At 41.9% G+C, this 15,168-nt stretch overlaps 1 protein-coding gene across 8 annotated transcripts in view; it reads right to left on the reverse strand.

Annotated features, from left to right (window-relative positions):
- The window catches only part of CPQ (carboxypeptidase Q), a 398,816-nt gene that overhangs the window by 314,671 nt on the left and 68,977 nt on the right, over window positions 1–15,168 (reverse strand). For all 8 annotated transcript variants that reach the window (XM_041769082.1, XM_041769090.1, XM_041769085.1 and 5 more), the window contains exon 3: window positions 5,187–5,654. In XM_041769082.1, the coding sequence (XP_041625016.1) occupies window positions 5,187–5,619 (433 nt within the window). In that variant the 5' untranslated portion in view covers window positions 5,620–5,654. The remainder of the gene's footprint in view (window positions 1–5,186; window positions 5,655–15,168) is intronic.

Raw genomic sequence — 15,168 nt, forward strand, 5'->3', positions numbered from 1 at the left:
ATTCCTCAGAGGTCACCTGTTCAGCAGCCTCAGAGAAGTCAAAACAGACTATCCTAGTGGTACTCCAGAATGGTGGAGTGAGGAACTTGGCATGTCTGTCCTTTTAACTGAGAAAAAAATTGCTATTTAAAAAAAATCACTGAAGGTCTCTCAAAATTGTTTTAAGGGCCTAAAGCAAATGGAGAAACATTCATTCAAGAAAAACCACTAAATCTGAGAATAATGAGAGTCTATAGCATGTGGGCCTCGACCTGGTTCTTTCTCCCATCCCCAGCTCTATGTTACACAACACTATTACGGGCGCTCCGCTCCAAAAGGGCTGAGGCCCTATTCCTCTACCTAGCCCCAACTCAGATGGTAGAAATCCTACCCTAAGTATAGCCACCAAGAGGACTTGGGCCCAGATCATCTGTCTGCCTCAGCTCACTTGTAGGCAGAGGTCCCATGGTGGGAGAGGCAAGTTGAGAAGACCAGGAGCTACCACCCTCCTCTTCTAGCACCTTCAAAGGAAATCACCCTGGAAGAAAAAGACTCATCATCACTGTGCCTAGCTCCTGGGAAGTAGCAGAGAGGTTCTCCCAGAAAAGAGGCAAGCAAAGAAAAGGAAGAGCTTTGCAGTTTTTACCCAGGACAGGGACTGTATTTGGAGCAGAACACAGAGCATTCCATGCCTGAGGCTATTGTTGAAAACAATGGAGAGCTTGGTAGAAAACAATGAAAGGAGTGCTAGGAGCTTCATGATACTGCTCCTTCCAAGCAAAATGGCACCGCAATCCAAAGTTTAACAGAAAGAACCAGGAAAAGAAAACAACCAAGAAAAGCCCCCTCGGGATCACAGTAAACCCTGGTGATTGGAAAAGCTATGCACATGTTCCTACTCAAGAACAATTAAAACAGGACATGGGTCAGATGGAAAATCTTTCCCAAACTGTACACAGATCCATCAACAAAGGACAGAAACTTCACTGGCATAAGAGGCTTACGCACAAACTCTGACCAAACATGAGCTGAAAAATAAACTGTTCTGATACAGAGGAAAATATTGTTAAGCAAGACAATAATAAAATCACATGGATCCTAGCAAGCTGGAAGAGTCTGTGCATGCCCAAGGCTGTACCCTCTCAAGGCTGATGGTAGAGAACTTCCAAGCTACTAGGCTGTAGCTGAACTTGGGGCAAAAACATAAACTCCTCAAGTTTTAATAAACAGCCAAGCCATGCGTTCCTCTAACACTAGAAGGTAAAAATATAACCGACTAATGAGATCTGTGCACAACCTTTGACCAGTAAGTAGTTTCTGGGGATCCGGACTGAGTCCTAGGGAGCCAGACAAAAAGAAAAAATGAGGGGGGGGGAGCACTCTAAACAGAGACATCAAAATCTGGACACTGGGAGAGAAACAGACTTCACACAGTCCGACCAAATGATTAAACAAGTAAAGGGCAAAACAAATGACAAAAACAACGTCAACCTCCACTGGGCAGGAGTAGGAAAGGGAGAATCAGTATTGAGAGCTGCTGGAATACATTATTTTAGGTATTCAGGTTTCAACAACAACAACAAAAATTATGAGACATGAAAAGAAATAGGAAAGTGTGATCAATACATAGGATAAAAAGCAGGCACTAGAAACTGCCTTTGAGGGGGGCCCAGTTGTAGGATATATGAGAAAAAGACTTCAAAGCAACTTTTATAAGTATGTTCAACTAAAGGAAACCATACTTAAAGAACTAAAGGGAAGTATGATAACGTCTTGGCAAATAATGAATATCAGTAAAGAGATAAAAATTGCAGAAAAAAATTCTGGAGCTGAAAAATTATAACAACTGAAAAGAAAAATTCAGTAAAGGGGCTCAACATTATATGTATTATATGTATACTATATATACATATACTATATACTATATATACATATGCTTAGTATATGTAAGCTAACAAAAAAAAATCAGTAAACTTGTTAGATTGATACAGGATATATAACCTAAAGAATAGAGAGAAAAAAAGGGAGAAAGAAAAGTGAGCAGAACTTCAGAATAATTAACACACCATTAAGTGCACCCACATATTCATAGTGGAAGGCCCAAAAAAGCAAAAAAGGATAGAAAAATATTTATAGAAATAATAGCCAAAAACTTCCCAAATTGATGAAAAGCACTGACATACCCATGAAGCTCAACAACCTCCAGGCAAGAAAAAAGCAAAGAGAACCTAGATACATTAGAATCAAAATGATGAAAAACATAAATAAAAAGAAAATCAGTAACTGCAAAATGACTCACCACATGCAAGGGAATCCCAATAACATTAACAAACAACTTCTCATCAGAAACAGCAGAGACCAAAGGACAATGGATGACAAATTCAAAGCACTGGAAGTAAAAAACTATTAACCAAGAATCTTATATCCAGTAAACTATGTTTCAGCAATGAAGATTAAATAAATAGATAAGAATGGATAAAAGGCTGGAGAATTTTCTAACAGACCTGCTTTGGAAAAAAAATAATAAAACTCCAGAGAATTCTTTAGGTTGAAAGCAACTGACACCAAACAGTAATTTGGATCCTTATCCTCACAAAAATAAAAATACTTATAAGGAAATACTGTAAATAACCATATGCCAACAAATTACATAATTTAGGCAAAATGAATAAATTCCTAGAAAGATCCAAACTAATAAAACTGACTTGAGAACAGAAAATATGAATAGATCTATAACAGGGAAAGATATTAAATTAGTAGTTGACAATCTTCCCAGAAAGAAAATCCCAGGACCGATGGCTTGTGAATGAATTCTACCAAAAATTTAAAGAATTAATACCAATCTTTCACAAACTCTGCCAAAGAATAGACCAGGCAGTACTTTCCAACCAATTATTTGTGTCCAGAATCATCCTAACACCAAACCACATAAAGACATCATAAACATACAAAATAAAGCTACAGACTAATATCCCTTATGAGTATAGATCTAAAACTACTCAACATAATAAAGGTAAACTGAATTCAGTAATACATTGAAAAGATTACATGTTATAACCAAGTGGAATTTAGCCCAGGAATGCAAAGTTGGTTTAACATCTGAAAATAGATTAATATAATACACCCAATTCAATGAGGAAAGAAGAGTCTTTTCAATAAATGATTCTGAGACAATCGACTAACTACATGCAAAAGGATAAAGGTGACTACTACCTGACATCGTATATAAAAATTAATTCACAGACCTAACAGTAAGAGCTAAAACTATAAAACTCTGAGAAGACAATATAGGAAGAATCTTTGTGACCTTGGTTTAGGCAAAGTTTTCTTAGATATAACACCAAAAGCACAAGCAACAACAACAAAAATAACTTAGGTAAGTTGTACTAAATCAAAAGTAAAATGTTTTCTGCAGCAATATTACCATCAAGAAAGTGAAAAGGGGAATCCACAGAATGGTAGAGAACATTAGTAAATCATCCATCTGATAAGGGACTTGTATCCAAAATATATGAAGACCTTTTTACAACTCAATAAAAATAGCATAATTTAAAATTGGGCAAAAGATTTGAATATTTCTCCAAAGAAGATATGCAACTGACCAATAAGAACATGGGAAGGTGCTCAACATCGTTAATCATTAAGTAAATGGGAATCATAACCACAATGAGACACCTCTTATGACCACTAGGATAGCCATAACCAAAAGGACAGACAAGTGTTAAGTATGTGTAAAAATTGGAATAACATTAGTACAAATGTAATGTATCACTATACATCGCTCTGGAAAAGAGTAGCAGTTCCTGAAAAAGTCCATCATATAGTTACTATGTGACCCAGCAATTCTACTCCTTGGTAGATACCCAAGAGAAATGAAAACACATATCCATACAAAAACTTATGCATGAAAGTTTTTAGCAGCATCATTCATAATAGCAAAAGATAAGGAAAAAAAAAACAAATGTCCATCAACCGATGAGTGATAGATAGATAGATAGATAGATAGATAGATAGATAAAATGTGGTACATTCGTAAAATGGAATATTATTCAACAATAAAAATGAATTAAGTATTGATTCATGCTACAACATGGATAAACCTGGAAAACATTATTACTACATGGGAAAAGCCAACACAAAAGGCCACATGGCATATTATTCTGTTCATGTGAAATATTCAGAATAGGAAAACCCACAAAGATAGAAGAAAATTAGTGGTTGCCTTAGACTTAGGAGGGAGAATGGGAGGCATGCGAAGTAATTGCTAGTGGGTATATTTCTTTTTAGGGTGATGAACATGTTCTACAATTAGATTGTAGTAATTGCGACACAATTCTGTGAATATACTAAAAATCACTGAATTGTAGATTTGAAATGGGTGAATATTATGGTAAGTTAATTGTATCTCAAAAAAAGATGTTTTTGTTTTCATTTTTATTTTTAACTGACCATCTAATCCTATACTGGGTCTTTCTTTTGGCATCAGAGAAGGTCAAAACTTCCTATAAACTTTTTTTGAGAATGTCAACTAGTTCCTGCCATAGAAAAGAGTCCGTGAATACTTGAACAATCTATGGGACAACAGTACATGACTGGCCCATGACGGGCAGCTCACTGGCGGACCAGTTATATATCCCTGGTCTGCTCATTTATACCGTCTGACGAAGCTGAACTAGGGTGCTGATACGTAGAGGTAGAAATTCACCCTGGATAATAATTCCTTGCGTTTGAGGTCTCCAGTTCTGTAAAAAACAATGAAATCTTCCCCATGTGTAAAGATCTGTTCCCTATTTAATCAATTCTAAAAATTTCTGTACATTGAGGCTGCTTGGAGGAAGTATAGGTTTTCTCTCCTATGCACATTCATCGCAATGCTCTACAGAACGAAACTAGTGTTACGCCAGCTACAAGTTGCTAAGTGAGAGAGCTGATAAATATCATGGCCCAGTCGTTGCAGATCTTCATTTAAAAAATGACCCCACATAATAAGCTTTCTTTCGGAAAGAATCAGAAGAAAGAAAGGGAGGAGAGAAGAAGGGAGAAAAACGAATCTAAGGGTAGAGCACTCAGCAAGCCGATGGGATGAGAAGGGATTTTATCTTATCACCTAAATCATAATATAAATCCCACATACTGTAATCCCCTATGTCCCATGACACTAGTTTTATGACATACACAGCAAATTGATTTGAAAAAGCGAAAAATACCTTCTGGGGGAGTCCCAATGCTGCTGCCAAGACCCAAGATAGCCATCCTGTGAATCCTTGGCTCCAGCATCACAGCAGATTCTTCTCCCCTTTCCCAGTGGGGTATTTTGACTGGCTCCAAGTGGACGTTCTCCAGCCCGTCTTCCCGCAGGTTCTGGTACATGATTTGGATGGCTTTCTCCAGGCTCCTGGAGCCGCTTGGTCTGGGTCCAACAGTATCAACCAGAAGTGCCAGTCGCTCATAGGACCTGTTCTGGGCTTTGCCGTAAACAGCAAGGTCGATGATTGCTTTAGCCACATCTCCATAGCTGGCTATTTCTTCCTTTATTTCTTGAAAAGTCCTCCGAGAGATGTCATTCTTATATATCGACTTCCCAGAGCTCAGGGATAGAAGGTGAACCACACCAACAAACGTGAAAAGAAGGAACTCCATGGATTTCTTCCAGTTGGTTATCTTCCTAAAATAGTCTACACGAGCAAGAAACATGTTTTAGGGGTTAAGAACCTCATGCTATCTGCCCATAACCCAGGGACTGCTTTTCAAATGGGAATCCCCTTCCCTTCCCAACCACTGCCCAACTTCCACCATCAAATTCAGGCACCATAAGTCCCAGGAATGTAGAAGGAAAGAGGCCGTGATGGCTTCACAGGCAGCATTTATTAAAACCACCCAATCACATGATACCTACGGATCCAGTTTAAAATATGCTAAAGGGTTAAAATAAGACAACTAGGAAAGAGAGAAAGAAAATGGTGTTAGCAGTGTGGTGGCAGTGACGGCCCAAAACCAGACTCTGCTGCCCCTGCCCCCAAACAGAATATGATCCAAATGGGTTTTAGAGTTGCCTATACCTGACAGGCTCCTTCCTCTCGGCCTGTTGAACTTGTGCATTGAGGCCTCTGTAGATACCGTCTTTCTTGGTGCTCGCCCTAATCCCACCTGCCACATATTTAATCCTCACAACAACCCAATGAGATAGTTTCTTAATATTACTTTCAAGTTTTTTTAAGATCTATTTATTTATTCCTGAGAGACACAGAGAGACAGAGACCTAGGCCAAGGGAGAAGAAGGCTCCACGCAGGGAGCCCGACATGGGACTCAATCCCAGGACCCCGGGGTCACACCCTGAGCCAAGGGCTCAACCACTGAACCATCCAGGCGTCCCTTACTTTCATTTTATAAATAAGGATCCTGGAGTAGCAAGAGATTACATGACTTGCCATAGACAGTTATTTCAATTTAAATTGATTTAAATGAAATAAAATGTTTAGCTTTTCAGTCATACTAGCCACATTTCAAATGCTCACTAGCCACATGTGGCTAGTGGCTACCATTTCAGGCAATACAGACATAACACTTCCATCATCATAAAAAGTTCTATTGGATGGAATTAATTCAGACATCTTTATATATAATTGACTAGATAATTGTATATTTGTCAAATTTGATGATTGATAAATGATGCCTCTCTTTGTATGTCTCTTTTATTCCATTGTTCTAATTCATGCTGCTGTGCTTTTGCAAAAGAATCAGTCTGCAACAAATCTGAAATCTTAAAAACTGGCCTTTCTCCAAAGAAAATTTGAGAATCACAGTCATAAGCTACTGTATTAAAGGGATAAATTCCAAAGTCAGCGAGTATACAAGGCCTTTCAAAATATGGCTCCAGCAACAATTACAATCTCATCTCTCCACATCCCCTCCAGACCACACAAATAATTTCATTCTTTTTTTAAGGTGTTTGTCGTTGTTGTTGTTGTTGTTTTGTTTTTGTTTTTGTTTTTTGTTTTGAGAGAGAGAGTAAGTGAGGACATGAGCTAGGGGAGAAGCAGAAAAGGAACCTCAAGCAGGCTCCACGCTCAGTGCAGAGCCCAACACCAGGCTTGATCTCAGCTCCCCAAGACCATGACCTGAGCTGAAACCAAGAGTCGGATGCTTAACCCACTGAGCCACCCAGGCGCCCCACAAAAGTTTTCATTATTTTTCTCATTCTTTCTTCCTCTCTCTCTCTCTCAAACATATACACACCCATCCCTTAGGGAACCTTCTAGATACTGAGGCTGGCCCAAATTGAGATGTTTTCTAAGTATAAAATACACAACTGATTTAATCTTTAAAATCAAATACTTCATACGTAAGTATGAAAAAAACAAATGTTTCAGATGTATTAGAGAAAATATATTATCATTCACCTATTTTATATTTTAATGTGAAATTTGAAATTTTTGACTTACATATTTATAGTTATATTGGACAGTAATGCTTTAGCTGCGTTGAATTTAACACTGTTCTTCCAATACCCAGGCCCTTTCTTAACTCTGATCTCTACATATTTTCCTTCTCTTTTCCTGCAAGACCCTTCTCCTCACCCTACTCCTCCTCTTCTGACAAGTGTCTCCACTCATTATTTAATGAAAATGCTCTAAGAACCATCTCTTCTATGGAATCTCACTAAACACCACTCCAGAGTTATGTGCACCATTTTCCATGCTTCTATAATAATTAATATTATAAACGAATATACTTGTTTATGAATTTGTCTCTCCTACTATTGAAGTAGGTTAAATTATTCATCATTGTACCTTCCATCATTATACCCATGTGTAAAGACATTTCAGTACATTTTTACTTAAGGTATGAATGATCCCCTTAATGTCTCTAGGTCTTAAAGTACTTGTCTTGCCTCCTTTACAAAGAACCTAAAGGAATAAGAACTTCCTATCATATTTTAAATATTTGGGGGCACCTGGGTGGTTCCATGGTTGAGTGTCTGCCTTTGGCTCAGGGGGTGACCCTGGGGTCCCGGGATCGAGTCCCACATCGGGCTCCCTGCATGGAGCCTGCTTCTCCCTCTGCCTGTGTCTCTGCCTCTCTTTGTGTGTCTCTCTCATGAATAAATAAAATACTTTAAAAATATTTTTTTAATTATGAAAACTATACATTGCTGTTGCTCTCCTTTTTCTTATAACTATTTATATGCAAGGTTCTTGGTTTCTATAGTCACCATTCCTGATGCTTGTTTTTAAAAGCTTTATTTTCTTAAACCATTAAAATATTTCACCAGATTGCAATTTATTCTTCAAAGTATGTTCTTTCAATGTGTTGTTGGTGCAAAAAAAAAAAAAAAAAAGGAAAAAAAGGTTAATAACACCATCAATTAACACTAACACTAACCATGAGTATCTACTTCATTAAAAATTAAAAATTCTCTAAGTAACCCTTAAACATTATTTCACAATACGTTTCTAGTGATGGCTTAGAATCATACAATGGCAAAATCATGGAGATACAGGAGAGCTCAGGAATCCCTAGTCCAGACCCTTGTTTTGTAGAAGCAGAGCCCGTGCCATGAATTCCAGGTGGCAAATATAACCAGCAAGTACAATCAAATAGGTAACTGGACCAACTAGTACAGCCTTCCTGGAGGATTACATATTGTTTCCTTATAGAAAACTGTACGCATTTACATATAATAGAAATTCAGTGAAGGACACCCAAAGGCAGTCTGAGGAGCAAGTAACTATAATAAAACATATGTACTCAAACAGTCTCATCCACAGAGTAGCACCAGAACACAGAGAAGAATAAAATCTCATGAAAAGCGATAGAGAAGACCTGACATCTCAAGACAGGCTCAAGTAATGGCTCCACAGGCAGAGAAGGAGCAACCACTGGACCATCATCCCCAGGTCACGTTCTGGTTAGAAGATATGTTCAGAAAATAAGTGCCTGCATCTATCATTTGTACATCTTTCTGCATATATGTCAACTGAGTTAACAGAAAACATGTCATTTAGATAATAATTCTTAATGCCTGCTAATATGGTCAGTTAAATTAATTTCAACACTAAAAACGATGTAATTGCTTTAAAACAGAAACCGGTGCCTGTGAGTGTTCCTCCTAATGACTATGCTTTATCTTCAAATCCCACAAATGAAAAAAAAAAAAAAAGCTTATTTTTAAAAGTAGTTTAATGTAAAAGATGATGAATTGTTGCCTTTCAATGGACCAGTTTTGACCTGAATATAACGTTGGTACTTTAGAAAGCTTATTAAGATCAAAGACACAAACCAATGAACTACATGAGAAATCCCCTCAAACACTTGACATAAGTAAACCTAAATCAAAGTTGATTCTAAACCTGGTTTTCCCCAGAACATAATCTAAAAATTACCGATGTAATTCTTGGCTAAAATGCATAATTACACATCTCTTCAATAGAACACTGCAAGAATCTTTTATTTTTATTGTTTTTAGGAAGGCCTATTAGCCCAACTAAGATAGGTTTTTGTTAATAAATAGTAGAAAATAATTGTTGCTAACAGTACATGGTGGGGGAGGTTATAAAAACCGAAGAAGGTATTGCTATACCACATTCCACTTAAGAAAAACGCTGTAAATATATATGTAATTTATGATATGTAACTTAAAGAAAAAGATTTATTTATTTATTTATTTATTTATTTATTTATTTATTTATTTAAAATTTATTTATAAACAAATAGAAGGAGCACGAGTTGGGGCGGGGGGGTGAGCACCAGGGGGAGACGGAGAAGCAGGCTCTCCCCTGAGCAGGGAGCCCGATGCAGGGCTCTATCCCAGGACGCTGGGATCATGACCCAAGCTGAAGGCAGATGCTTTACGGACTGAGCCACCCAGGCTCCCCTAAAATATGTAACTTTTTTAAAGACGGAGACTGCAACCCAATATATAATTTACATATTCCTAGCAGAAAAAAGAGATCTATAATAAAAATTAAAAAGTGAAATATAGAAACAGAAGAAAGCCAAATAAAGGCCAATATAGTCCAGAAGTTTTCTCCTAATTCACACATTTAGGGTCACCATACACCAAAGAATTCATCCTAGGCCTGGAGGCAATTCACATGAGAAGAATGATCAAAGGCACCAGTTTGTTTTCATGAAGAAATCAAAAAAAAACACCAGCCCTCCTCAGGGTGAAGACACAGGCCAAAAGTAGACATGCTGTGGTATATGAAATCAAGAAGGGTTCTGACAACACAAATGTAGGTTTACTCACCCAACCTTTTCACGTCAGAACTAGGAGACAGTCCTGGTAGCTGACGGCTAATTTTGGGAAAATCAAAATGTCCAAGTTTTCACAATGAGTGGTAGCCGCGTAACCAGTTCGCCCAAGAGGGGAACAGATTTGATAAAGTCATGAATGATGCAGTTGCCGGACATCGTGTCAGGACACCACCACGCGCTGGCCCACGCCCCAAGCAAGGGTCCCTGAGGGGTCACAGGAGGCTCTGCTGGTCTGGAAGCTGTTAGTGCGCCCCAGCTCAGGAATACTAACACCCCCGCCCTGTCGTTTCAGGGACGGGACGTTAAGCAGGCTATAGTAGTTGTTGTTATTATTGTTATTATTGTTATATTATTATTCTGCAAAGGGAGAAAATAACTCTGTAGTGAACAACAAAGTCAAGCCAGCACTACTCACATTAGACCATCTCGTCTTTATTAACCGTAAACAGTCGTCTATTTGGGGTCAAAGCCTCGTCTCCCCATCCATTCAGCCAAGGCTTACTGACCACCTAGAGACACAGAGAGCACATCCGCAGCCTAGAGAGCCTGGGGCATGGGGGGCGCAGGTGGCACCTGCCGGTCCCTGGGGCAGCCACGGGTTCTGGGAGCACAGAGGCGAGGGGACCGGGGGCCAAGCTGCAGCCGAGGCCCAAGGACCCGTGAAGAGCCTGGGAGGGGCAGCAGGGGGACCGGGGGAATGGGCTGCCCAGGGAGCCTCCTGGTGAAGCTGCGGCCGCAAAAGCAGCACGCTGGCCACAGGGCGCTCCCCACGTCCCGGGCTCCAGGAGAGGCAGGGCAGCAGGGGCAGCAGGGGCAGTGGGGGCAGCTGGTTCCTCCAGGTGCCCCCCGGGGGCAAGGGCAGCACCTGAGGCTCCCCCGGAATCCGCCCTGACCGAAAGGCGACCCACGCTCACCAAAGAAGCGCTGGGCAAGCGATTCATTTACAGAAACACCCAAGATCTTCCTCCGTTTAAAATCCCTAAGTACTAGCTGACAAAAAAACAAAAAACAACAACAAAAAAACATTTTTTTAAATCAAAAAAGAAAAAATCTAGTGCGCTCTTCAACAATCACAGAACATTCGAAACGTCTCCGCTTCAACTATGCCTTTTCCAAAAATACCCTTTATTTTCTTATACAAAGGTCGGAGTCATTGTTCCTTTATCTGAATTTAAACTATAAAAATATTAACTATTATATCCTTCAGAATCTTAAGCAACTATTTTTAAACCCATGCGGTCTCATGCCTTTGAGTCCAGAAAGCTCTATATTCAAAGGAAATTGGGAGCACTATTTGAAAAAGACTCGCCTTTCATATACTGTCTTCATGATCCGTAGTCACAGATGATCTCTTTCATAAAAAGAGATAAAACTCTTCATCATGTCACTTTCATTCTGTTCTACTTAAATCTGGGAGCAAACTAAAGCAAAGCCAACTTTTCTCCGACCGTGAATTATTTTCTCTCTGATAATAGGTTTGAACTTTGAGGAAACCAAACAATATCCTTGGCTGCTATTTCTGAAGAGTGTCCCTGGAATATCACTGCTCAGCCCGGCTCAGGCTCTGGGCACGGCTGGGCCAACAGACGGGGCGGAAAGGGCCACGGCGCAGAGGGTGCCCGGCGGCAGGGTGAGGTTGGGCGCAAGGCCTCCACCGATGGTTGATGGGGCCACGCTTCGCCGGCCCGGACGCGCTGCACACAGGAGGGCCTCCTCGGCCCCAAGCCTCCCGTTGCTTGACGGGGTCCCGGGCACGACCTTGGCCCTTGGGCTCCGCTGTGGAGCGGGAGGCAGCGGCAAGAGCAGACGCGCTCAATCCCGGCTGTGGAAGCTCACTGGCCCTGCCAACACGCCACCTTTGTCATGGTCGCCGGGCACCTCTTGGGGACCCTGGGCCTTTACTGCACCCAGAGGTCCAACAGTGCTGGCCTCCCGGCGCTCAGACCTTACGTCGGGTCGCCCGTTCAGCTGCTGGAGGAAGCTCGGTGGGAACCAGGCCACGGGAAGGCTCGCGTGGCATCAGGAGGAGAGGACATGCAAACATGACTCCGCTGCCACCCCGAGCGGCCCTACCACTGGCCTGGTGCCCGGCTAGGCCCCTTGCTTCCCGGCCGACCAAACCTCCAATCTTTGTTTGAAATGCACAGCGTCCGGCCCCTTTTGTCTCAGCCGGTGGCTCTCGGTGTGGATGTGCTATGCCAGGACTCGGCTGGAGTGTGTGCTGGGGGTGCAGGGGTCCCTCAGGTGCCCACCCGGCAGGGCCTGGGGACAGAAGGCACCCTGCCACGCGGGGCCCAACCCTGTACACTAGGAACTCTCGGACGTTCCCCACAGGTCTGTTAAACGTGAAAAACCCATTACACGAACCTTAAACCTCACTTGATTGCACACACACAAGGGGTTTTCGTATGGCCTTTGTTGCAAGTTGACGTTTTCGAGGAGCAACTACCATGGACATACGTCAAGGGAGGACTATGGTGTGTTTTGTTCAGGACTCTACTGCCGGCCGCTCCCCACTTGGGCAAAATACGGCTTCTGGCCTGGAAACCCCAGTCCCACAGCCCGGGGCCGGCCGCACGGGCTGCTGTCCCACTGACCAGGCCGGCGTCCAACCACTTCATTACATGATTTAGGGTAAATCACGCCTGCACGTGTGCATTCTGGAGTACTTTATTATTAGCCACTTCCCTTTAATTCCTCCCCTCCATTACAGTTAGGGTAGCCGACACTGAGAAAACTAAGCCCCATTTGTTTCAGCCAGGGAGCTGGATTTTCTGTTCGCCGCAGTGATGAGTACGCTTCCAACCGCTCCGCTACTCTAGGGGCTTCTGGAGGATCCATATTAAATATATTTTGATACTAATATACAGTCAGCAAGGTCCAGGACCTGGCCTATGGTCTAGATCCCCCCACGTGCACCCAGAATCTCAATATCCAACATCAAGCTCAGGGTCTTCCCTCCACACCTGCTCTTCCTTTGGCAGCTGCCCTGCGCGTCGGCGAGGAACCGCAGTGTGTTGCCGGGTTCCTGCCTCTCTCTCGGGGGGAACAGGTGAACAGTGGGCAAGGTCTGCCTGGAATTCCACCTCCGAGTTCTCCCTTGACCCAGTTCCCTCCTTTCCACCTTATCACTTCTCCAGCCTCATTATCCTTCATCTGAAACGCTTCCTCACACATGCCCCTGTCTCAAAGGCAGGTCCCTTTCCAACTCCTCTTCCTTATTGCCGACCAGAATCATCCCAAACCCCAGTCGAATGACATCTTGGCTGCACCATCTGTTCCCCCACTGTTCATGGCTCTGTGCTACGGGAATGGCGGTGTTCAAGAGCTTCCCCGCTATTCCCCCACCCTGACATCAAGGCCCCAGCAGGCTGCGTACTGTCCGTGAAGTCACAGAGCGCTCCCTGGACCACTCGGACCATGCTCATGCCATCCCTCTTTCACTCTTTCTCCATTTTTTAAAAAATTTTTTTTAAGTTTTTTTTTTTCTTTATCCATTTGGAAAAGTCACAATCATGGTGCAAGGCCCACCTCCCAGGCAGGATGACTCGCTGCCTTTTCAACACGGCATTGCACGCTGCGCAGGTGTGTGTCTGTCACCCTGGTCTATATATCACTCAACAGCAATCATATTTTTCTTTTATAAAACTCACCAAGCATGCTCTCTGCAAGGAATAGGTTTCATTTATTTTGTATACTAAGCAAAGAGCAAATGATCTGTCAATAAATATTTATAGAATAAATGAATAAATTCATCAAACAAGTAGTTCTATTTCTTAACAAAAGCACACGGCTCTGATTCATCACTTTCATGATTACTTTTCCTGCACCAGGAATGGAATGTGCAGCATATTCATAGGCTGCTTTCATAAAGGGAGTCAAGTGGCCTAGGATTTGGTCCTGGGCTGTCCCTCTCTAGACGCATGACATTGAACAGTTTATTGGAGATCTCTCTAAAATAAGGAGTGGCACTTCCGCTCTAACATTCTATTGTGGTTTTCTTAAATTTTCTTAATTTTTTAGATTTTCTTAAATTTTTAACCTGAGTCACACTTTTCTTAAATTTTTAACCTGAGTCACACTTTTCCTTGCACTCCATGTTAGCACTTGACTAAATCACCTTATACCAAACACTTGATTGGGTCACATATAAAAACCACTACTGAGTCTACCATTTTGTCCCCTCCTACTAGCCAACTGGAATTGAACTCACGAAGGTCGTGATGGATGCCCTTGTTCCCAAATCCAATGAAAACATTTCATCTCCCATCATCCACAACATCTCAAACATTTAACTCTACCAATAGCCTCTCCTTTTCCAAATACTCCTCTTCCTGGATCTCTGCTCTCCTCCCCAACCTTCCCCTGTGGGGTCTCTTTTTCTCCATCTCTCCTCTAAAGCTTATTATTTCCCCCTCTCTCCTTGGCCCTCTTCTCCTGCACATTCCAACTGGGAAGGTCATTCACCCCAAGGCTTCCTTTACCACGCATGGCAGGAGCTCAGCTATGGGTTAACAAGCTCTCTTAGTTCGGGTGCCCACAGGCACCTCTAAGTCAACATATCTAAACCCTTCTCACAGCTTTCCCCCAAGCCCATTCCTCTCCCTGAATGCCTCCTCGTGATGCGTGGCATTTCTACCACTCATCCTCGGCTCCATTTGGGTCATTTCACCCTCTTCTAAACCCTTCGGCCACTTGATCGTTAAGTGCTATCAAAAGTAACTCCTTAAAAGCCCTCAAACCCACCTTGCCCCTCTAAATCTTCCTCAGCAGCTTGGTTTCTGGTCATTGTACCTTAACATGAACCCCCAGAGCAGTATCCTAACTCATCTCCCTGTCTCCAGCCACCTCTCCTCCCATATATTCTCTTTGCAACCCTGGTTTATCTTTCTTCAAAATATTTATATTCATTTTTTTTTCCATCTTTACCT

This window comes from Vulpes lagopus, chromosome 9 (assembly GCF_018345385.1).
Source record: "Vulpes lagopus strain Blue_001 chromosome 9, ASM1834538v1, whole genome shotgun sequence".
In the NCBI taxonomy this organism is placed as follows: domain Eukaryota; kingdom Metazoa; phylum Chordata; class Mammalia; order Carnivora; family Canidae; genus Vulpes; species Vulpes lagopus.